Below are 25,180 nucleotides of genomic sequence, written 5' to 3'. Positions count from 1 at the left end.
GTTTTGAGTTTCAATTCAGATACAGTCACTAGACTGCAAATCTTTGGGGGAGAAGAGGGGCTCACCAATTTTACAGCTGAGAATGTTTAGTTTAAGATATTCTGAAGAAGCTCAGAAGATACCTTTTAATAATTACTACTAATACTCTGGAAAATGAAAAAAATCCCTTAGCCTTCATCCTAATTGTTAGAATCAGGACAGCAATTGCAGACAGTCCATTTTCAAAGTGCAGCTAAATAGGGTTTTATTATGCAGCTCCTTCAAGTTGTACTGAGTAAGCTTTACTTTGAACCAGTTTTGCTTTAATTTTACAAGAAAAACTTCACTGGTCCTCATAAGCTTACATTGCTTTTTGATATGCAAAAATTTACAGACTGTGCTTGATTCTGACCCTCCCATATTTCAGTATGTGCAAACTCTTAGGGATTTAAATAGCCTTTCTCCCTCTCAGTTCAGACTGATCTTTAAAACAGCAAGGATTATCTGGCCCTCTAAATTAAAGCCAGGGTGAACTGAGTAACTTATGTAACTGGCACTTTTTAATTGGCCCAGTTCTCCCACAAAATGTAGCTCTTATAAATACTAATAGGCACTATTGCCACAGATTCTCTTACTTTTGCAAGTTTCGCTGATTTACTGGTTGTTAGCATTTTCTGCAGTTAAGAATTTAATAATGCTGCATTTTTATAAAGACACAATATGTAGTTCTAGCCTTCAAAATTGACTTCCTGTGTCTAGTAATGATGTTAGGTCAACCTAAATTTGCTGAAGATATTAACAAATGTAAAGCTAATGAAGGTGCCACATTTGCATGAACGTTTTTTAATTTTCAGAATGCATTCAAGAAAGGGAAGGGGCAAACCTAATTATTTTAATACAAACTTGGTTGAGTGCCCAATTGCCTCACATTTAAAACTGTGTGTGTGGGGAGGCTGAGGAGTTTAGAAAAGTCCAAGTAACCAAACATCTGGGTTACTGGGAAGTTAAAAAGCTAATGCAACTGCGTTACATCCGGATAAAAAACATTATTCAAAAGCAATTCCAATACCGAAAAAGATTTCAAATTGAATAGTTTATTAACATGGTAGTCATCTTTGTAACATGTGCACACACACTCGCACACTCTGAATGATCTGCCTGGAAAAAAGAGGTCTTAATAGAGATGCTGGGGGAAATTAAACATTAAAAATCCTTTAGATTTTCATAATTATAGGCAATTATGTCCACATCACTTACAAAGCTATTGCCGAATCTTTCCAAGGAAGCAGAATTTGGGAGAAAAAAAAAATTGTTTTTGGGAAAATTCAACAGTGGCATAGCAGAGCTCTCAATATGAGAAAGCTGACATAATGTGGACCTTTGCTGTGAAATTTGTCTTTGCAAAATATGGGGAGAAGTTTATCAATGGGCAGAAAATAAGACGGCGGTGTGAAGTAGGCTTTTGCTGAGTCGATTTTCCTCACAGTATTGTGCGGGGTCATTGAGAAAAATGCTTAGTCCTTCTCTGGAACCAGTTTCAGAACTTTTCCAATTGCAATGGTCTTACCTAAACCAAGGAGACAAACAGCAGAGTTATATTTACTGTCAAAGGAATGCAGACATCTCCAAGAACATGAAAACCTGCCCCAAAATACAGGATCTTAAGTATTACAAATCACAGAGAATAAATTATTATGTTGTAGCATCAGAATATTTTAAAAGCACGATAAAAATTTAAAAACAGTAAGCCTGCTATTCTGACAGCAAAGAACACAGTGTGGATTGTGGAAAGCCTGTTTCTACACTCATCTCAGGAGAAAGCAAGGCAGAATCACTACCAGATCTGTTTACTATTCGTCAAATACTTTATTTTAAACGCATCCCACAAATCTGGGAGTTTTACCAGGGTGTGCATGTGAAAGCCTAACATACAACCCCCCTGATATCTTTCAACTTTAAATCGTGAAACTGTGGTATTCATAGTGTAGGTGGACATTCCAGGAAACATTAAAAAAGCACTGCTGGTTTTTTTTCAAATCCAGTCTTTTGTTTTGCAATGCATATTTCTGTACATTATTCAAATAAAACTTTCTCTCTCTTACTAGCAAGGACTCTGCACAATGACAACAATTTGCTTAGATTAACTTTTTCATTGTTACCCAGAGAGTGATTTCCACTAGATAACAGCACTTTAATACCTCACTGCCATGTGGCTCTGAGTCCAAGGAAGTTTTTGCAGCAGTCAGTACCTGCTGCTGAAGCAGCCTTACCCTCATCCCTTAAGGTGAAGCGACCCATCTGAGGGAAATCTTTGAATGTCTCAAGGCAGATCGTTCCTGCTGTCCTTAAACGGGCAATGCAGACTTGATCTTGTTTCACAAAACGGGGCCGTGTCTTACTTTTTTCTCCTGTTTTTTTGTCTACCAAGCAGATTAAGGCCTGAGTAAGAAAAAAAAATAGGTGTAAGTGCTAAAATAAGGGTTATTTTCCTGGTTTTTACAAACAGAATTGGTCTAAGAAAGAATATACTTGCTAACAAATACAAGAAAAAGTTTGCATGGTTTATTCACTCATGATGTACAGCACTTTCCAGAAGGCTTATGCTAACAGTTACAGCCATTTTTGTTTGTGTTAGGGCACAACCAAGAATTGCATTCAAGGCCGGAGCTTTGCTGCTTTAGCTCCTCTACAAATGTATGACACGAAAGAATTCTTCATCCCAACAACTGGATTGTTTATATTCCCATCACAACTTAAAATGACACTTACTGTTATCTCAACTTCTTCAATACAGGTGTGGATGTGCAGCACTGCATTATAACCTGGGCAGATAATGGATTTGTGCTCAATTATCACTATCTGTAAAACAATTCAAAAAAATTGCATTTTTCCTGATTTCAATTATAAAAGAACAGAAAATAATCAATGCAGAACTATATTAAAATGTCTACTGAACAATATATACACAAGTTTTTATCAAAGAGCCAAAATTTATAAGTTTATAATATGTAAGTAGAAAACTGAAGAACTAGCCTGATGAGGTCTTGCTTTCACCATTCTAAGTATCTAAAACTTCATTGAGAAGTTACATTCAAAACAACTTATATTTTAAAAACTCAAATTAATGATGTCAGTGTTAAGTATATATGTTATTGCCCATTTAGAGATATAGCAGTGAATAAGAAATCTGAACTGAAACTTCAAACTACTGAAGCTTTAGATTTGGCAAAACAAAATATTTCCATGGTTTTTACCCCTCTATACAGCAACTAAATGTTGTTATTCTACCTGGGCATCAAATGTGCGTCCAGAATGACAAAGGTTGTTGAGATCACAGAGAATAAATCCTGGAAGGATCTCTTCCTCTTCAATTCCCTTCAGTCGGATCTTTAGATTTTCACCTGGGGCTACTGAGTCAGTTTCTACATCATCAGAAAGAATTCCAAGAACTTCCACATTGTGCTTAAAGAAAACAAAAATGTAGTTTTGCATCGTGAATATTTTAGTCAGGTACAAAATGATTGTAATATAACAGTATTTCAAGAAATAATTCCATTACAGTTTTAGTTAATTATTTTTGGTTCTGTCAAGCTTCAGAACATATAAAACATTTGAATGACAAATTACTAATACCTGAATTTTAAAGAAGTTTTTTCTTTTTCAAGTTTTTTTTTCCTGTTTCCCTTTGGGGGAAAGAAGAAAAAAAGGAAAGGGGGAAAGAAATAAACTCGTAAGCAATATTAACCCACAGCAGGTAAAAGGCTTAGTGGGCCAACTGTACAAACATGAAATAAAATCCAGTTGAAGTGTGATAATTTGTAGTCCACCAACTGAGTTTACTAAGGCAGGAGAACCCAAGTTCAGACTGCTAAAGAGCTACAGAACACCCCCTGTCCCCAGAAACATCATCCATGTAAAATGTGAGAGCTTAGTTGTGCTCATCAGAGCAACATTTTCTGATTTAAAGTAATGAGTATCTTTAAGAAAAAAGCTTCTTTTTTAAAGTAGTAAATTTTTAAAATATCTAAACCTTACCATACCTTGTTTGGCATCATCACAAGCTGCTGTCCTTTGCAAATAGAGCCCGACTCCAGCTTCCCAAGGACCACAGTGCCCATGTCCTTCACAAAAAGAAATCATTACATAGCAACTGAAAACATTTTCCTAAAGAGTCCACTATTTATGATTTACCTCTGAGTTTGATTACTTAACTCTATGAATATCTAGCACTGCTAGACAGTATTTTGGAAATTACTGTCATGAAAGATTACAGATTTTAGGAGTTTCATATAATGCCAAAATTATTTACTTCCCCTTCCCTCCTCTATTCTACAGTTGGAAATGTAACATTAACAAAGAGAAAAGACAGCCTCCAAAAGTACAGTAAATAGCTCCTTTACTGCTTTCTGAAAACAGCCTCTTTATACTTTCTTTATTATTATTTTAATCTGTACCTTATATTTATCCACAATTGGCAGCCTGATTGGTCCATCAACTGAACGGTTGAAGTTTGGCAAATTATCCAGGTATGGAATAAATGGTAATCCACTAAAAAAGCAGAAGGCATTTGTTTCAATTTCATGAGCACCCTTCCATTTTAAAAAATTACTCAAAATGGATAAATGCAGTCCAACAAAAGGAATCATATTCATCTTGTCATCATTTAGAAAAATGACCTCTAAGACAGCTAAATCTATTGTAACATCCCATCACTAGTCCACTTTACTTCAACCAACATATTAATACCCAGGAAATGCATGTTTTAAAAGTTAAATTACAGGCATATTTTACACAAATTAATTATTCCTTTGAGACTCACGACAGATGTGTAATCTATTTCAGAAATAAAAAAACCATACGTTAGGTCCAAATATGATTTCCATTAATTCTTTTTAAAGTACACTGAACAACACTGAAAAACATGACATCCACTGAGAGACATGGCTTGTCCCTAATTACAATACAGCTTCAAGCAAACTGCTCACATCAAACAATTACTCATTCTAGCAACGTCAGCTGCAGCATCACTGGCAAATTCCAGTGCTCGTAAGGCACTGAACTCACACAGCCAAAGAACACTGCTAATATTTTACTAATAATCTTCTGCTGCTTGCAAATGCTTTTCATTGGCACGTTGCATGGCTGTGTTCTTGTTGCTCTGGCTGTATTTCCTCCAGCACTTTGGCACACAACTACAACATACCACGCTCTGCTACCTCCCAGCTTCACTGAAGCATTTACTTTTATTGAAATATAGCAAATATTCAAGTTGCTCAATTTAAGATACATACATATACCAAGGACAGAATTCTGACTGTTCTTTAAGGTTTGCTCCAGTCAGTCCTGAGCAGGGCATGAAATGAATGTCCTTTTTTGGATTGAAGCCAACTTTCTTCAAAAATGGCACCAGTTTCTCTTTACATTCCTCATATCTATTAAAATGACAAGCAGATCAAGGTAAGTTCCACTTATTCCAGCATAACATAATCCTGTGCTTTAAAAAACATGCAGACATTTCAGTTCCATCAGTTCAGTTACAGCGTGAGCAGCAAGCAAGCCTAATTAAGGTCAGGATACCTATTTGCATCTTCCCCCCAACCTTCCAGCACAGCTCATTTTTGTGTTCCCCTATTCCCTCTCATTCCTCTGCTCCATAAAGCATTGTCAGTGCTCTCCCCACACTTCAGTGACAGGGCTGGGAGCAACAGCACAAGCTGGAACTGCTTAAAGCAAGAGATCCAGGCCAGCACAGCAGGACAGACCACACAGACACCTCCTGAGGTCAGGCTCCAGGCTGGCACTTCAGTGCTGGCTCAGTCTCCTCCAGTCTCCCACGCAGTTTCTGGAGGTTTAATCTATTTATTTCTGTCACACTGCCTCCTCTCAGTTTGGGGTGAATTCAGTAATGTCAGAAGGTTGGGGTAGGACCAAGACAGAGAATTGGGTGTGCCTTTGTCTCTTAGTGAAGCAGGCTGACATTCCAAGGTTGCATAGGCCCTCGTGGCTTCCCACTAAAACTTCCATGATTCTGGCCAGAACACACAGCAGGTTCTCTGACAGCTCTGGCAAACTGGACTACTGAAAACACAATTGCTTCCTTTTTTAGACTCAGTATAAAGTTTCCAAGTCAACAATTAAAGAATGCTAGAATGCATGGGGGCTTGTTAGATATGTCTGCATGGCTCCAAGCAGTTGATAGTGAATGTTGAAGTGCAGAACTTCCAGCTTAATTGAGAAGCACTGTCCTGGGCACTGAGCTTCTGGTTTTCCTGCCAGTTTTATGCACTCTGCCTTTAGTCCATCAGTCAACCATTCTTTCAGCAATAATGGGATATAAAAATTACTTTACCTAGGAATTATTCTATTGTAGTATCTGTCAGTGAAGATTAGTTTTTTTAATATTAAACTCACCTTTCATTACTCCAGTTTACAGTTGGATCATCCATTTTATTAATAAGAACTATTAAATGCTTTACACCGGCTGTTTTTGCTAACATGGCATGTTCTCTTGTTTGTCCACCTTTCTCAAATCCAGTTTCAAACTCTCCTTTTCTTGCAGAAATAACCTAATTAAAGATACATATTTTAATAAAGGTTCTACAATTCTCTCAACAGAACAATCAATAATACTGCCTTATTCAGAAAACTTTGGGTAGTCAGACCTAGTAAAAGCTTCCAAAATGCACTGATATATTCTCAGTATTACCCATTAGTTTCTGCATTGACATGTAAAAAAAAAAAAATCACATGACACCTGTGGACAGCTTTAAGAAGCTGTTAAATTACTCCAAAACTCACTCATCTCAGTACATGTAACATTTGAAAATTCTGCCTACTGTAAGTAACCAAAAGAACAAAGTAAACAAAAAATAAAAATCAGAAGCTTCATTCCACAGCATGTGCAAAATAAAAGTATCTGATTTCTCCTTACCAGCACAGCAAGATCAGCTTGAGAAGCCCCACCAATCATATTTGGAACAAAGCTCTTGTGTCCAGGAGCATCTAAAATAGTGAAGTGTTTCTTCTCCGTTTCAAAATAGGCACGACCCACTTCTACTGTTTTACCTTTGTCTCGTTCTTCTTGGTTTGTGTCTAAGGCCCATGAAAGGTACCTAAAAAAATCCCAACCCAAATACTCTGTTGTTGAATCGATTTTTATCATATTTATATATAATTTGTTAGTCATAAGGGACATTTTCTCTTACTTATTGTAAAGTCACTATTGGTCTTGGAAATACTGAACTGACTGATTTGTGTGTACAGTGAGCTGCAGAGCCCATTGCCAGCTCCTCTTCACACACCTACAAGGATCCATTTCTAAAAATTCTAACAAACAATTTTCATTTTCTAAGTTCTTCAGCTGTGATCTAACCTCATATAATTTAAACTTTGCCTCAGTCTCAGAAACATCTCAGGATCAAATACAAACCAATTTTTCCTTCGCAGCATAATTAACTAAAACATTAGTTCTGACTTGCACATATCATTATTGAGAATTATAATTACTAGTTCTCATTTATTTGCACATATTAAGCAGAAGTTAGCTATGAAATACACACCATCTTTATTCACACTATCTTTGATCGATTTTCATTATATAGACTCTTGTCCCCTCCTAAGAATTTTTCCCACTAGCCAACAAAAAGTTAGCTTTCAGTTAGGTAAACTGAAATTTCAAAAAAAAGTTACTTAGATCCTTCAAGTTTTGTGAAAACTGGTGACTATAAAGAAAAAAAATGCTCTTACTAATGATAAAGTGGTAATAACTCAATTGAACTGGTTTAACACAGTAATATTTTTTGGCCTTAACAGCAGCCTGTAAACATCCTTAGCTTTTGTTTTGTAGTGACTGGGGGTGTCTGAAGAGATGCTGCTTGGACAACAGTTGCTTGGTGAAAAGAACCATGTCACCCTTTCTATTCCCCTCTCACACAGGATTCAGTGAGTTCAGGTCAATGGCCATCCCCTGAGGATGCTCTACCCCTAAGGAAGTCTTTAACTGCTCCTTTCCAGAGCCCTTTGAACCCCTTTTATCCTCCAGCCAAAAGGAGAAAGCTTTCAAAAGGGAAATCAATTTTGCAGCAGTTGTTTGAAGCAGAAATCAGGCTGCTGCATGTGCTATATGCACACACTGTCCTCACAAAACCCAAGCAACCAAAAAACAACAAAAACCAAACCAAACAAAAGGCCACAAAAAATCAACCCAGGACAAGAGCACCATCGTGCCTGGAGGAAGCCAGGGCTACTGGGACAGCGACTAGAACCAGTTTCATTGCAGTAAAGGGCAAAGTGTGCTACTATGTTCATGAGTTCATACCATGTTTCTCTGTTTTTTTCTTTAGCTTCTCTTTCATATTTTTCAAGTGTTCTTTTGTCAACCATTCCTGTCAAATACCTAAGAAGAGGGAAAATAAAAGTGCAATTTTAAAGAAAGCAGAAAGGTATTTCCAAATAGTTACTTATACAATCTCCACAGATTATTATGATTGGGAAATGAAGATACTATTTTTTTTAAACCTTCACAGAAAGGACAAAGTTTAACCAATGGTATAAAGCTGTTTCAAATTTCATTTTAAAATACAAAGAAAAACAGCCATGGTCTAAAAAAGTAATTAATTTTTAAAATTTGATAATATTTGTTTTTGCATAGTTTCTTCTATTAAGTGAAAATCCTATAGCAATAATATTAATGTGCTGGAACTAAGAAATTCCAAAGACAATAAGTACCTCAATTGACAGGGATAGAAAGATTGTTATGAAAGTATTAACCTATGTGATTAAAGCCACATAGAAAATATTACTCATTTTAATTGATGTTTTTTAATTCACAAGAACAGGAAATCTAAAAATTTAAGTTCCCTTACATTATTTGTCCTCCAATAGTTGACTTGCCAGCATCTAAAAAAAAATTAATTCAAGTCATCAACAATGTACAATTCTAGAAACAGCAGACCATTATGAACAAAGTCATCTAGTTTGTTTCCAAAGGATTTATTTTTTGAACCTTAATTTAAGTTTCTGGAAGTATCTTGCACTTTGCCTTGTTTCTATTATAATTTGTTGTCAATTAAATTACACCAAATTTTGAACATGCCGTTTTCATATATAAAAATTCAGCATTATCCATAACAAAATCCCCTCATCAAGCAGTGATCCAGCTAAAGCCAGGGTCAAGAGTGGGAAGCTCTTGCAAAACCCCTTTCCCTGCTTCCTTTATCCCCTGTCCCTAACTTGTGTGGGTTGCTCTTCAATATTGGGATATACCTCTGCCCACAGCCCCTTTATGTGACTCCATTCTGAATTTGCCCAAGGACCCAAATTACAGTACCTTTAAGGTGGTAAGTAACTACAGAAATGAAAAGACAGAATTTAGTATGTAACTTGGGATTAAATAATTCTGCTCTACTTCTGACACCACCCAAGTTTTTATGAAGCTCGTTGAAACTATTAAATGAAAATATTTTGCTATAAATGCTTCTTTTAACCATGAATTATGTTAATATATTGTTGTAACTCTACTAATTTTAGTATTCAGAATAATAATTTTTGAATCAAATAGCAAGAACTCTAAAATAAGCAGAAAAGAAGCACCATTTTCTGATTTTGTTCTTCAGATCATAAAAACAGATCTATCACTTGAGCACTCAACAGGAACAGCTACTTGAGAAATCATGAACACAGGCACTGTTGTGTCCAAGAGAACACACTCTACCCTTGGCCCTCTATCCCTGAAGGACATTTAAGTTTTTCCTTTTCCAGAGCAGCTTCATTAGAATGAATGCTCCTGTGGGCCTCAAGACATGGTGAATACAAGGAACAGCATTAATTTCTGATCCTCTGAGTTAGAGGTAACACACAACAGACAGATACAAGTACTTCACCTTCACCTAAAACTCACCTACGTGTCCAATGAATACTACATTTACGTGCTCTTTTTTAGGAGCACCTGGAGGTGCTACAACAGATTTGGGTTTTGGTATTTCCTCCTCCTCTTCCATCATTTCCTGAGCGCTCTCTTCAGAAGGCCCCGCATCCCCTGCAGGACCACCTCCTAGCTCTGCTTCACTGGGTTCTTCTTTGTGGTCCCATGACTCTTCTGGGGACATTTCTGTCTCTCCATTTTCCACTAAAAATGAACCAATTAGATATATTCAAATAGATAAAGAAATTAAAGAATTACTCTGGGGAAAAGCCCCTGCCCCAAAGGCACAATCACAAGGCTTTAACTACCAGGTCTGTTAACACTTTCCTATAGAAAAAGGGACAACTGCTGCTTGTTTCTGAAATGATTAATACCAGGAGCTTTCAAACTAGCTTGTGTGCTGACACAAGAAATCTAGGATACAGAAATTTCTGTTTTAACAAGGCAACAATTTTGCAAAGAAAAAGCAAATCTGAAGATCCACTCAGACCAGCACAGTAGTCTGAATCCACAGACACACATTACCATATGTTTAGAAAGCAAAGGAGAGGGATTATAGTTTCAGTTCACTCATAAACCTTATAAAAACAATGAGAAAGATACAATTTCTATATTCTGATTGTTCACATTGCTGACCACTTTAAAGTTTTTTGCTAATCACATTCCACACATATTAATGGGGCTATTTGGTAATATGAAATTATTTTTTCATAAAGCACTCATCATTTTACAGTGTCCAAGCAATCCAATTGTAGCTCTCAATGAATACTAGGGTTCAATTACCTCTTTCCTCATCCAAGTACAAAGATACAACAAAGTACACTAAGGACTATTTGTAAGTGTACAGGCTCTACTACTTTGTTTGCAGTGATTCAGCAAAAGCACTGTGCTAGTACATTATAGTACTATCATAGTGAAAAGGAACAATTCTCATCTTACCAACAGATTCTGAAATTTCCATGTTAACAGCAGCATTTGAACCTAGAAGAAAAAAAGGGGGAAAAAAACGAATCATTAGACATACTTAGCATGACAGTAATCAAGAACAAAGAAAAATGAGTGACTAAATGAGTAAAAGGATAGATAGTTCAGATGTTTTGGCACTTGCCAAAGTTTTTTAATATACAGGTTCATTTCAAAAATTCTGCTTCATACTAGTTTTATGATCTTCCACCAAGCCACTTTATGAGCCTTTCCCAGCTGCCTATGAAACTGAAATAAATACAGATAATCACATTGCCTTACAATAGTATGAGGATAATGAAGATTGGAAAAGGTTCATGGAGATTTAAAAGAAATTATTTGCAATAATTTTTAAAAAAATCATGTAATGAAGAACACAAAAACGACTACCTTCACAAGAGGCTGTCTGCTCCTCTGGAGAAGGCTCTACAGGTGCACCTGCAGAAAAAAAATGTTTATCTTTTAAAGTGCAATGATGTGACCAATTTCCAAACTTTGCCATAAAAGACCATCTCCCAACTTTATTGCAAGAATTGTATGGAAAGAATAATCACTTCCCTCCCTGCCAAGTGGTACTAAACACAGCCTTCTAAGCACAAATACTGCTAAAGAACACTGCCTAGACATGGTGAAAATCATATACCACTTCTAAAAACAACCCATTTTCCCCAGAATGGAAAGATACACTTAAAGCAAGCAATTTTCTATACACAGTATTTTACTTGCCTATCCTTTTTGAGCATGGCTATTGGTAAGTGATGGTGTCTAACTGGGGTCCAAAAATAGTGAAGCAGTTTCATTGTATCCAAAGACACAAAGTGGTGTCACAACCACAGGGAAAGGGTCTTACAGCCATGTCTGCACTGCTCTTGTGCCTCATTTCCATTAAATGCTGAGTAGAAAATAGAAACAAATTCTTAATATCTTCTGTAGTTATTAAGGTCAAGAGATGATAAATTCATTCAGATGCCTGGTAAGTTTGCCAGTCATTTTAAACACCAGAGCACAGTCCCATTACATGGAGGGCAATCCCACGGGTCATGTCCATCTATCAAAGCTACAAGTGTGGTTTTTTTGGAAAAATTACTCAACCCTCTCATGCACTAAACCATGGCACTACATTTTATGCTGAGGTGTAACTAATTATTAAACCCACTAGGAGTGAAACATTGCAATTAATACACCACTCAATGTTTTGGGACATTATTTCACATGATCAAGGGGCCTTCTCTAACTATACATAAAACCTTAACCTACTTAGACTTCTCTTGGTGTAAGTTCAACTTCATCATGCTTTGAAACAAGTTATCTTTTTTTTTCAACCACATACAAAATTCATACCCTGTTTAGCTGTACTCCAGCTCTCCTTCACCTGAATTCTGAACACACATCTTAGAGCATCACTTGCTCTATACGCATGATGGGACCTAAAGATGAAACAAATCCCCTCAAAAGAACAAAGCCATCCAGAGCAGGACCTGATTCTAAGCCTCTTTGCTTTCGCACTGTTTGCGTATTCGCTGCAGACTTCTCTAAAGTGGAGCAGCGCCGGGAGAGCTGGCAGGGGGCCAGAGGACAGGGCTTTGCAGGCAGGGTGAATGTGGGTCACAGCACAACACCCAGTGGCCAGCAGCAAACCAGGGAGGGGGCACAGCAATGCCCAAATGAAAGCATTCCCTGCACTCCTGCCTTGGATCAGACATGAGCTACTCTCGAAAACAAACCAACCAGGCTTGAAGAGAATGAATCCATACAGTCAGTAAAAGCACACAAGAATAGAAAACCCCTAGATCCTTTTAAAGAAATGATCTATCACTCCCATTTGGCAGCTGAAAAAGACTCCAAGCAGCCCATTTTTGAGTGTGGTAAGCAGGTGACAGGAAATCTAGGTATGAACCTAAAGCCTCCATTTTGTAGCACATCAGAAGATTGTTGGCTATTTCACACATGCTGTGGTTAGGATGCATAAATATTTTAATTACAAGATCATTTCAACAAGCTTTTGATTTCACTCCAGAAGTTTGTCTGTAATGAAAAATGTATCAAATGGCAATATTAATGCACTTGCCTTGGAACAGACGTTCTATGAGTGGCTGGAGAGCTAGTTAATTTCTGAGAAATATACTGTCAATCAACACCATTCATAGAAATTCAGTTTTTACTTTCTGGTCTGCAATACAGCAGGTATGCAGACAGGACAAAAGTTTCTTCACAACTAACAGAGAAGAAGTAGAATAAAAATTTCCTCTGTAAACTTTGTACAGGCCTAGCACACAAGAGTCAGTAAGACAGTTTGTGCATGGATGCTAAAGAGTAGTAGTGCCACACAACCAGGGGGGAACAGATAGTCAGCTATAACCACAGCCATTTTTTAAACTCTGGTCACTTTGGCACACAAGTGGCAGACATGCTTTGGAAGAGGACACTGAATTGTATCAAACATATACTGTTTCTTCAAAGTAGAAACATAAACCACTCACTAAAAAAATTATTATTAAGAAACCAAGTAAATAAAGAAACTTAATTTCAAAACTAACATGCTCTAAGTGACAAAGAAACCCCACTCTCCACAGTGGGTTTACTTCTGATAAACAATTTCAGGTTATTTCAGACAAAGGCTCAGATTTACCATACTCCTTGTGGAAGTGAACAGATTGCCTGAAATGTGCCTTAAGACCATGATCTGAAAAGAAGGATGCAATTCTACTGCTTCCTTAGAGCACAGGGCTGGTGCATTTTGATCTGTCACCTCTTCTCATCTGTGAAGATCATCCAGACAAGAATCTTTCACATGAGAGGGACTCAAAACATACTTTGTAGGAAATCTGGTTTTAAAGTCAGGACATGCCTTAAGTGATGACAGTTTTTTAATGCCTTAAATTACTGGATTTGTGCATGACAAGCAACTGTTGGATTTTACACCTAACCATCTCCATCTCTCCTTCAAGCCCTAAGTCAAGAACTGCTGTTGCAACCTTATCCATGGTATTACATGGACTGAATGGCTTATCTTTAGTCCTGCTCAACATCAGTGCCTTAGGACATTTTTTGGGATATCTCTGTTGTCAATGCCAAGGGCAAAAATGGATACAGATGCTGCATTTATCTACTGGTGCCATCAGATAGTGACACTATGTAATTCAGAGTCTTGTCTAGAAAAGGTAATTGTGGGGATTTTTTAAATGTAAAATTCACTGGAAGAGTATGTACACTACCAATACAGAGTCCAAAATCGCACAACTTGTAAAACACGGTGACTGAGCTCTTTAAAATACATCTCATGTCCTAAAGAATCCACTCTGCTTACTTCATTCACACAGCATTCTACTAGTGATGAGTTTGTTGCATATCACATCAAGTTTTGTACTTGTTTGCATTTTTGTTGTTATACAATAACCAAAGCTGCACAAGGACAAGAAATTTCAACCGCTGAAAATACTGTTTTAAAAGACTATAAGCTAGGAACTTTACAGCACTAACAGAATGCTTAGAGATAAACAATGGAAAATTGCTCTTTAAATTTATATTAGAATGTAGCAAGTTTTTTCATATCTAGAACAGGTACAGCTCATAAGAATCAATATTAGAACAGTGGTTAAAACACAGTATTAAAGACAAGTTCAGTTGCTAAGCAGTAGTGACAACCTCCATCTTTACACAAAACTCAGTGTTTACCAGATGCCCAGAAAAAGCTGATAAAGGTCTCCACAAAAGTAAGAACTGCCCAGTGGTTAACTGGTAATTCCTGAACATCAGTTACCTGAACCACAATGCAAATGCATTCACAGAATTGATGAGAGATATAAATTTGGTGTGATACACAGCAGCACTCAGGTCCCAGCCCCTGCTCTGCTGCTGGAGTGATAAGAACCCAGACAGGACTGGAACCTGACAACTGGGGTAGACTACAGAGTTAATGAAACTCTGCACCACATAGAAGAGAGATTAAAAAAAAAATAGACAAATTCAGCCTGAAATTACAAAACTTAGATGTCTGTGTAGTAAATTTGTTACTGCTTCTCTAATACAGGCATCAAGTTACTTCACAGGAATTCCTGAAGAGTCTTGAAGAAACACATGACACCCACCTTAGGATTCCCATCATCTTTTTGTATGTGTAATTCCAATACTTGAGTTCAGCACATCTTTACACAATAGTCATCCAGTCTCACCAGTTTTCATGCATTACATAACAGATGTTTGCCCCCCCTTTTTTCAGAATGAAAGCATAGGGGGAATTACAGCAGAGTAAAAAAAAAATAGTTTAAGTCCACATCAAACACACACAGCGTGAAAAGTAGAATAAAAAAAGCCCCAAGAGATTCTTAGATAACAAAAACACACAAAAATTATGTCAAGCACAAATAAAGCTAAACAAAGTGCTTTATATTCAATACTTCAAATTGTACAGAAAGAAAAGGTTTTCAGGAGTTCACTGTAAGGCAGTTGTTTAGAAAGTTAAACCCAAAATTATGTTCTCTCTGCTCTGCTTAATAGCCTATGACCCAGCTTCACCACTGGACACACCAGTTTTTAAAATGCACCAATGCAAAAGCAGCTTTAGTAGTTTCACGTGACTCTGTAAAATTCACCAAAAAAATTAGCATTTGTTTCATATTCATAGGCTTTTATTACGTGTTAGCTTAGTAAAAGACCCACCTTCTTCCTTCCCCAGTGAGGACACACCTTAAGCTTATCTTATCTAAACTTGACATGCTCCTTAACAACCAAGTTTAAGAAAGCTTATGGGGATTTTCAGGGAATATACTGAAGTCCTCTTTTGCTTAAGGCCAAGTAATTGTGCTCAGTTGATAACCTGATTTTTAAGACAGATAATCAAGAAATCAAGCTCAGTATTTCAACAGTTCAGGATTCCACTCTGACAAAAATCTCTCCTAACCCAGTATCTTTAGTATGACTCGTATTTTTATTATTGCATCTCCTGTCCTAAACTAACTTTTGAAATGAAATACAATCACTGTCATTTTCCCATAGACCTCTTCAAAACATAGTAATTAATTTAATTGATTAAATTATGACTGCTTTATTCCTTCATAATAAAAAACACAAAATAAAACCATCTTTCTATCTTAGCTTCATACAATCAGCTGCTTCTTTTCCTTGCATATCTCTCAGCACAAAACAGGAGAAAAATGCCAAAATTCCTTAAGTGGAACTTTAAAACCAGATTATAAATAGAGTCCAAGAATTGTCCTAATTTATTTTTGTATTCATTTTGATAGAGCAAGCAAGTTTCAAGATAACACCATGCTTTCAAACACATTCAACAGTAGCCCAAAGCAGAGTGCCAAACACATGGTCAGCAGGCTGCCTTAGCCCCCAGGACAGTTCATGCAGTGCACAGCTGACTCCCAGGGGTTTGTGTGTCTTTTACTGGAGTCATGCAAGGCCACAAGGGTGATGAATTATTCTAACAGGAGCAACACAATCCTGGCCACCTTCCTGGGGACACTTTAGATGTAGACAAAGGACATCTGTGTAGCACATTGGCACCCTGAGTGCACCACACAGGTATGTTATATCTGATCACCCACCAGTGCCAAGACATCCAGCCTCTCTCTGCACTGACTGTTTCACAAGTGGCTGTACAGCTCACCTGTCTAGAGAAGCCGATACAGAAGACTGCTCTAGATAGTCAAGTGCCAACTCAGATCAGGAGTTCTTATTTTCAGATAAGAATTTATCCCATATACTGGCACTGACAGTACAACCTTGATTTGCTGCCATGTGAGCAGTTCAAGTTTGCAGTTCTGAAGCATTAACAGTTAACACTACCAGCACTGGTGAGGAAAGCATCAGCACAGGGCTGTTCCAAGGCTCACATGAAAAACCATGTAACCCTTAAACACAACAGCTTCTTGAACTGTGGGCTACTAGTCTTAGACAAGCATTGCTCAGCAAGTTCATATGCAAAGTGAAGTCTCTTGAGGACTGAGACATTGAAGAGTCTCACAGTGTAAAAGAGATACCAGGCTTTGGAGAATGCAGTGGTACAGATAACTCACCATCCTGCTCTGGAAACTACAGGTTTCAGATCTGAAGTAGATGATACTGAAACTCCACCTCTTGTGTCTGACTGACATATGAATGTCCCAGCTGCTACAAGGTCAGAAAGAATGAGGGCAGGGAAAAGCAGGAAGAAAAATGCTATATCCATTTATTTACAGCACTTGAAGGCTGAGGATGTCCAGCTGCTTGAATGCAACTGCTTCAGGAGTGACTACTGCAGGCAAGTGAGGATATTTAGGGAGTGAAGCAAACAGGGGCACTTCAGGACTGAAGGGGCAAGTTGTTAAAATTATAGTCATTAGCAAAGATGTTTAGAAATTAATTTGAAGTGGTCAAGAGAGCTACCAAACTAAACAGTAGCCTTAATACCACCAAAAGGACAAATGCCTTCCTTACACCCGCTGCTGCATGTCACACTTTTTAGTCTTATTACTTTCACACTAATGATGCTTTTTCTCTTGCTACTACCACTGCATACTTCAAAGCAGTGAACAATTCAGGTTGGAAGGGATCCCAAGAGTTAGCTAGTTTAGTCTCCTGCTCCAAGCAGAGTCAACAGTGAATACCTAAAAATTATTTCTGAAAAGAAGAACTAACACAAAATATAATAAAGACCATACAAGGAAGCTGTGATAAATTTTACCAAGAATCCTGTGAGTATTCAAGAACTATGACGAAAACTGAACCACAAAAATGCAGATTGATGCTGCATTTTCAAAAACTTTTTGATTCTCTCATACCAAGTAAAAAAAAAAAAAGAAATATTATTAATCTGAGGTCGATGTTAACTATTCCCTCTGAACCATGCCTTGATACAGAAACAAAGAAAAAATGTAATTTTCTGCTACATACATCTACAAAATTAATGAAACATAGTACAAAAAGAAGTCACAGAAGCTGAAGAACAGTGAAGTTGCAAGGCACAGGTGTGACTTCGAACATTTAGAGGCCCTGTCTACTGTCATTTCATTATCACACATGGCCTTAACTTAGTTGAATTTGCTAGTCCAGCAACTGCCAGAGAGTCTCCCCTGAAGTACAACATGTCTGTGATACCCTCCCAGTTCACCTGACACATAACTGTGCTGCAGCCATGGCTGTCACAGACAGAAAACCAAAAGGTCTTCATTTCACATTTCCAAAAGATTCAACAAAGAGAGATTTTACACAAGTGAGTTTGATTTGGACACAATTTGATAAATACAAGTCCTCATAGCTACAACATTTAGAACATACTGGTCTTAGTATATTCCTTAGGTGCAAAAATGTAAATAATATACTTTTGCCATATAATTCTGAAACTGTCATTTGATTATTTTGGAATTAAATTTTCTTTGAGCATAAGTTATGTTGGTGGTAAACATCAGTCAGCTTTTCCTAATATACAATTTCCAATCAAAAGAAATCATAAGTAAACCAGTTCGGAAGCAAGCTAGTAGGAATGCAGGTCTTAGGAGTTTCCCAGTTTTAGAAAGTTAACATCTTATTCCATAAATGGCTTCTGAGAGTGCTCCTTCTCTGCTCTAAACATAAATAACAGGAATTTTATTCAAATTACTAGAAACATTAAGTTAGTGTGCATGAAAGGAAATACACACTGCAGGCACACAATGGACTCAGTCCTGTGGAATTTTTATATGCCATGCTGCTACTGCACATTTATCCTGACCTGTATTGGCCTTTGAATTACTAAGGAATTATGACTTGAGTAAAACCTCACCAAGAGAAAGTTCCAAGAAGAAAAGCACTACTAGAACCTAACTTTAGGCCACTGAAATTCCTCAAGTGACACCCAGCTTTTCGGATTTCTTAAGGTTTACATGTGTCAAGAATAATTTAGGTTCTTCCCACTACAAACTATGTAATGAAGAATGAGTGTCACAGAGCACCTAATTCCCAGTGGGAACAAAACCAAACTGGGCTGCTGAAAAGTAACCTATTCAGCACCACTGTCTAATCACATGTTGTTCTGACTTATTTCCAGAGCAAGCTCCACCTAGTTCTTCCAGCCAGGAAAGTAGTTGTCACCTTATACAAACATCTGCAAGAAGAAGACTGTAAATTACCTTCTGTAACCAAGCAAGCAGACCTGGAGGAGTACCTAGCAAGTACAGTATTCCAGTTAGGAAAGAAATAGAAATTTCTTAACTGCAGGTTTTTGTCTGCCTAATCTTAGGGATATTGAAGCTACTTAGAGAAACTGAAAATCCTAAACCTTAAAGAAGATACAGCAATCAAGGTAAATTCAAACCAGGTAGATTATAGCACTATGTAGGAAATGTACTCAGCAAAGAAGACACAAAGCAAAGCTATCCTGATCACTCCACATGATCAGACAGTTTTCAAGCCATCCCTAATTTCTCGAAAGAAGAAGCTCATCACAGGTTGCAGAAGTAGCAAAAGAGTGGAGAAAAGGAAAGTGAAGAAATAATGAGTAGGTGAGGAGATGTAGTTTGAATTCCTACAGAAAAAAATAACTATAGAACACCTTAGATGAAACCTGAAAAAAGCAGCCAGGAGAAAAAAAAATTAAAATTAGTCTAATAATATTATAGCTAAAACCCCCAAACCTTTGATTCAGATTGCAATATCTGAAAAATACAGGAATGGATTTTGAAGATAAGTCAAAGGTGCACCACATATTCATCGCAGCCCCAAGCTACCCAGTCTACCTCTACATCTGTGAACTTTAACATATACCTTTATTCTAAATGGAATTCAAGAGTCTGCCCATGGCTTCTCTGAAGTTTATTTTAATGCACTTAGGCACTACTTGCCTGCACAGTACATGAGCTATAACTTCTGCTAAAAATCCAGAGTGCTGAACAGCTGTAGAGAACATATAATCTAACATAAAAAACAGGTTAATATTCTGCTACAAAAATATTGAAGTGTCATATATAAAAGTTACAGATTTTAGTTGTTAACAACTATTAACTTCAGATACTAGGGAGTTCAAGACCAATTAATATATTTAGGAAAACCACAATAAATAGTAAGCCACAACCAACAGGAAACCAGGCCAATATAATGTAACAAGTAGTGTCTTTAGTGAAATTAAATTACTAGATAAATATCTGAAACACTAGCTTGTTTCATATTATACCAACAGGGATACAGAAAATTATAGGAAAAATGAGGAAGATCTCAAACTCCTTAGCTGCAGGAGTGACATTAAAACACTACTACAAAGTTAAGCAGCATGTCTGATGTTTGGAAGAACCTTCCGTTTGGAGCTGAAAATGAAAAAGTAGGTCTCCTTTAATTTCCCATATGCAAAGTAAATCTAGTATAAACATTGGTTGTGCACACAAAGATCCTTTGAAATTAAAAGCAGGGTAAATTTCAGGTTATTCCATTAGCTGAGGCCAGCTGGACAAAACTCCCTTCCCTACTAATCCTTTATCGGCATTATGTTAGGAAAAAAAATAAATTACTTGATATAATCTTTAAAAAGACATTTAAGATACATCTGAGCCACTGGTGGCTGAGGCAGTGCTTTTCTCCCCAGCAACACTAAATTTATTACCTCCAAAATCTTCGACAACTCCTAGAGTGTTACATGTTATATATTATATATATTTCATATATTATATTGATTTAACATATTGTAGGAAGAGCAGAGCTATGTGTTTTTTCCCATCATGGATGACCCTTTGCGAGCAAAGATCCCCGCGAAACGCACCCGGGACCCGCAGGGAGCCAGAGCACCCCGGTTCCTGCTGCTCCCCGGGCAGAGCCCCGCACCCGCGGCCTCCCCCCGCCGGGGCCCCCACGACCTCGGGGGCTGCCTCGGGGGCCGGCAGCGGCTCCCCTGCGGTGCTGCCACCGCCCCCTCCCCAGCCCCTCTCCGCTGCCCCGGCCGTGCCCCTCCCGCCGAGGAGACCCTGCCGCGGCCGGACCCCGCTCCCGCGCCCCTGACCCCGCGCCGCCCCCCGGCCCGGCCCGGCTCCTCGCCCGCCCCGCGTGGCCCTTTCCCGGCCGCCGCGGGCCCGGCACCGCCGCCCCGCTCCCTCTCAACATGGCCCCCATCCTTCCCTGCCTCCCTCGCCCTCCGCGGTGCCGGCCCCGCGGTTACCGAGCGGCGGCGGCGGCGGGAGGCCAGGCGGGGGCGAGGGCGGCGGCAGGCCGGGCGCCGGGCCGCTCCGCAGGAAGGACGGCACGAACTCGGCGGCGTGGACGTTGGGCACGAAGGGCTTGGCGTTGACGTTCAGCTGCCGGCTGAAGGCCGCCCCGAGCAGCTCCTGCTGCGCTTCGGCCTCCGCGGCCGGCGGGGCGCAGCCCGGGCCGGCGCCGCTGCCCGGCTCGATGTCCGCCTGGTCCCAGCAGTCGGGAGCAGAGTCGCTACTGCTCCCGCTGCCGCTCCCGTTCGCCTCCATTTTGTGGCGGCCCCACAAGGCTCCGCGGCCCCGAAGCGTCTCCCGGGTGAGGGGGGAGCCGGCGGCGGCACCGACTCAGCACTCGCTCCGCCGATTCCGCGTGTGCTCCGCCGCCCCGACGCGAGCGCAGTAGGGCCTCTCGGGCCGCCGTACCCCCTCCCGGCAGCCTCTCCTACCGCCATTGTAGTAGTTTTTATCTCCCCCGGCTTTCCTCCTATTGCACGTCCGAGGCGCGGCGCAAGGACTACAATACCCGTCATACCACGCGCGCGCACCCGCCCCCCTCCTCCCGAGGACAGATGGGAAATGGAGTTGCCTGCATTCCTTGCGCGCTCAGAAACTGCAACTCCCATCAGCCCCCGCGCGCGCCATGCGCCCCTGCCGACACCGCCCCCTTTTCCAGGGGGATGCGGAACGCGGGGTTGGCGCGAACGCCTCAGGCGAGACCGGAGCCACCCGCGCCAGCGCCCGGCGGTGCCCGATCACACCGAACCCGTCCTGGAGAGCAGAGGTGCACAGGGACAGGACAGGCGGGACGGGAGCAGACCGGGTCAGCTCCCATCGCTTCCTCACCGAAGCCGTCCTGGAGAGCAGCGGTGGCAGCGGAGCTCCCGGGGAAGCTGGGCGAGCACACGGCCTCCCACGGGATGCAAGAGGGAACGGTGCCCTACCGGTCCAGCCAGAAGTGGACAGGATGCAGAGAAAGTTCCAATTTTGGTCATTCTATAGGACACTTTGGCTTGGTTGTTACCATGTAAAAAACCCCTCCAGTTAAGGCAGAGTCAGTAGGACTTTGCAAAGACTGAGGCCCTCCCTCCACTGGTATGACTCTTAGAAGTTTTAAAGACAAAATCTCAACAAGCAAACCCAAAAAACATCGCTTGAAGTTAAGTATATTTGGAGGAAACAGCGCAAAACAGGGGAAACAAGTAGATTTTGGTTATGGGGTTGCACGAGACTGTGGCAGCATTTTGTCTTGTAGGGTGCAGTGTGTTTATAACTACACAAAGCAAATTCTTGGGAGTTTCTTGGAGTTGTGACACGTGAGGAGCGAGTCATCTGCAGCAGTATTCACATCAGAACACTCTAGGACAGATTACAGGGTTGTTTTAAAGCAGGTGGTCTCTGTTTGGTAGAGTCCTGGGCAGTTTTGGTTGGAGATCAAAAGCTCTCCTGAAGGGGCATTTGTGTAATGTAATCCTGACATGAGAACCAGAGGGTTTCTGGCTGCACACCAGCAGCAACATGTGGCCCATGGACCAACAAAAACTTCTACAGATGTTAATGGAGATATGGGTTTCCACCAGATCATAACCAGGGAGAACATTAGTGTGCAGGGTAGCACTTACAAAAGCAAAAAATAACAAACCACAAAACCCCAAAAAACCGACAAAAACCAAAGCCCCAGTAACACCACAGAAAGTTCATTTTGGAAGAAAAAGTGCCACTTAAAATGAGAGACTAAAAACCCATGCCTAAGAGGAAGCCTTTCCTTCAAGCCCCACCAAGAGGTTAACCCTAGCCCTATTCTCTGGCAGAGTTACTCTTCAGTTTTCAGACCATGTCAGTCTCTATTTTTCAAATTGAATATAATTAAGGAAGAGTCTCACCTGTGCTACTGTTGTAATATTTGGAATTTTGTCAAGCTGCAAGTAAGTCCCAGCTGTGCATGGCAATCACTTTTCTGTTTAACAAAAGGAAAAGGAGTACACAGTGTTTTGTTTGGGTTTGCTTTCTTTTAGTTCTAACCTTTGCTTGTTAGGTAACATTTATTAGCCAAGAGTTGTGTGATACATTTCATATAGTACAGAAACAAGGTAGCACCATTTCAGCACTCAGGGATTACTAGTGTTGAATAATAGATGGAACTGCACTGGAGAGCAAGCTGCACGCATTCTGCTGACAGAGTGACTTGTTACTGAGCACTTTTTACTGTCACTGTGAGCATGGAACAGCTCAGGTTTATAATGAGGGCAACGCTGTACTGCAAGCTGGTGTTTTGTTTGAGCCCTGACACAGCCTACAGGTCAGGAAAGCCTCAATTGGAGGCAGGTCCTGCTTTTTCTGAGCAGTTAACATGTACCTTAAGATGATCAACACAAGGAGCACAGAGACAGCAATTCTTGCACACATTTTAGCATTCCTTACAAAAACTTCTTGAGGGTTTTTGAAATGGGCCTTCTTTCCAATGGCTCCTAAAGCACTGAGTTGTGATAGTTTTTTTTGTGTTTGTGTAGGGGGGGTAGGGCCAAATATGCATTTGATCAGAGGTGCAGAAGTGCATATTACCACTGATTTCAGAGGAAAAGAATTGTGTTTCACAACCTTTCTTCCTTTCTTGAAAGGTACTTGTTCCCTAGGTACTTGCTAGGATATAGACAATTAGTCCACAGAATTTCAAAAGATGCCAGATGTCCTTCAGAGTGTACAAACCTGTTTTGCAGGCTGTCACACATGGAATTGTGTAAACTCAAACACTAAATTTTTAACAGGGCTAGTAGTTTGTTTTTCCACTTTGGAACAGCTGGTACTCAAAACAAAAGTGGAATTATGATAATTTTACTGGCAAAATATCCACTGGACTGTAAATGGTCCTGTTTGCTTGAGGTTTTAAAGCGTTATTAGAGCTTTTCTTGTTTTAATCTCCTCTGCATCAAAATGTTTAGAATAAATATACTAGCTCTTCATTTAATAAATGCTAAAATGCTTTTCTTATTGAGAACCACCCATATAAATCCATTCTCATGTCATGAATGACTTAAGTGATCAAGACTGCTTAGAGAAGAAGAGTCTGGCCCAGCTTAGAGTTAACCTATGATGACTGAGGGGCAAAGAAATTGTCCCCCCACACCTACAGTTCTGCCATCCTTGTGCTACCTCTGAGCTGTGAGACCCTGTTCTGGGTCTGTCCAGCTCATTACAATTAGTGACAGAATAATCCACTTTCTTTTTTCTCCTGGGCTACTCAGATGAATTAAATAAGAGGCATTTGACAAATGCCAGGGCCGGTATAAAGTAAGAATGGGGAACAGGACTTATTTTTTGGTGAAAGCAAGTTATTAATACAATAAGCTATCCCAAGGCAGCTTCACCACTAATTTGCAGTCTGTGGTGAGTCAGTCCTGTAGCAGTGAAGTGGAGGGCTATGCTCTTATGGTATGAGAAACACTGGTCATTACTTTGGTAGTAATGTCCACCCAAGCTCCCACAAGCACTTTGCAGCCTGGCAGGGGCACCTATGAAGCACCAATGCTTTAGCCATGTGAACTGAAGCAGAAGAGAAAGATGGATTTCACTAGAAAGCTCCAAACAGGTTAACAAGAAGTTAGCTTCAAGAAGTTATTGCTCACTACCAACAGCTTTAAAATGGAGAGGTGTTTTAGGGTTGAATTATGATTGAATTGATTCAGTTTACCTTGACATCAAGTAACTTCCTGAGCTATTGCAACATGGGAAGAAACATTTTGGCTGAGACTGGGAGGAGCAGGAAAGGAATACAACTTCCCTTTCTGGTCTGGCAGCAAGCTGGGATTGGAGTGACACAGTGTGAGCCATACCCTGATATTTAAAGGTATTCAAATATGTACAGTAGCTATGCACCTAAATGAGTAGCCTGATATTTAGAATTGCTTTGAAGTCAGAAAGAGCCTTTAAAAACAAAGCCAAAGGAACAAGTTATTTACTTGGGAGAAAGAAAGGACAGGAGGCAAGAGGTAAATTATTAGAAGTTTGACTAGGTGCCAGGAATTTATAAACTAATGTTCCTAACTCTGGGTAAATTCTCTCTCCAGGCAGTCTGTGGAGGTGTAGCTGAGAACTAGAGAATAGAAAACACAACTGTTCCAGCATGATGGCTTCATTAAGAGCCAAGTGTCTCCTAAGCTTTACTGGTGCTCGTGGAAGTGTC

At 39.7% G+C, this 25,180-nt stretch overlaps 1 protein-coding gene across 1 annotated transcript; it reads right to left on the bottom strand.

Annotated features, from left to right (window-relative positions):
• Window positions 1–1,053: 1,053 nt before the first annotated feature.
• GSPT1 (G1 to S phase transition 1) lies at window positions 1,054–21,420 on the bottom strand. The gene is made up of 15 exons (XM_050980016.1): window positions 20,973–21,420; window positions 11,255–11,302; window positions 10,841–10,882; window positions 9,878–10,105; window positions 8,844–8,877; window positions 8,297–8,374; window positions 6,911–7,091; window positions 6,391–6,545; window positions 5,271–5,411; window positions 4,434–4,527; window positions 4,020–4,100; window positions 3,268–3,441; window positions 2,749–2,838; window positions 2,250–2,418; window positions 1,054–1,546 (listed from the first exon to the last, which is right to left on the bottom strand). Exons 1-15 carry the CDS (start codon window positions 21,271–21,273, stop codon window positions 1,494–1,496), a joined length of 1,869 nt encoding a protein of 622 aa, XP_050835973.1. The 5' UTR covers window positions 21,274–21,420; the 3' UTR covers window positions 1,054–1,493.
• Between the last annotated feature and the right edge of the window lie 3,760 nt (window positions 21,421–25,180).

The sequence above is a fragment of the Serinus canaria genome, chromosome 14, assembly GCF_022539315.1.
Source record: "Serinus canaria isolate serCan28SL12 chromosome 14, serCan2020, whole genome shotgun sequence".
Classification (NCBI taxonomy): Eukaryota; Metazoa; Chordata; class Aves; order Passeriformes; family Fringillidae; genus Serinus; species Serinus canaria.
This window is presented reverse-complemented; position numbering and strand designations above follow the sequence as displayed.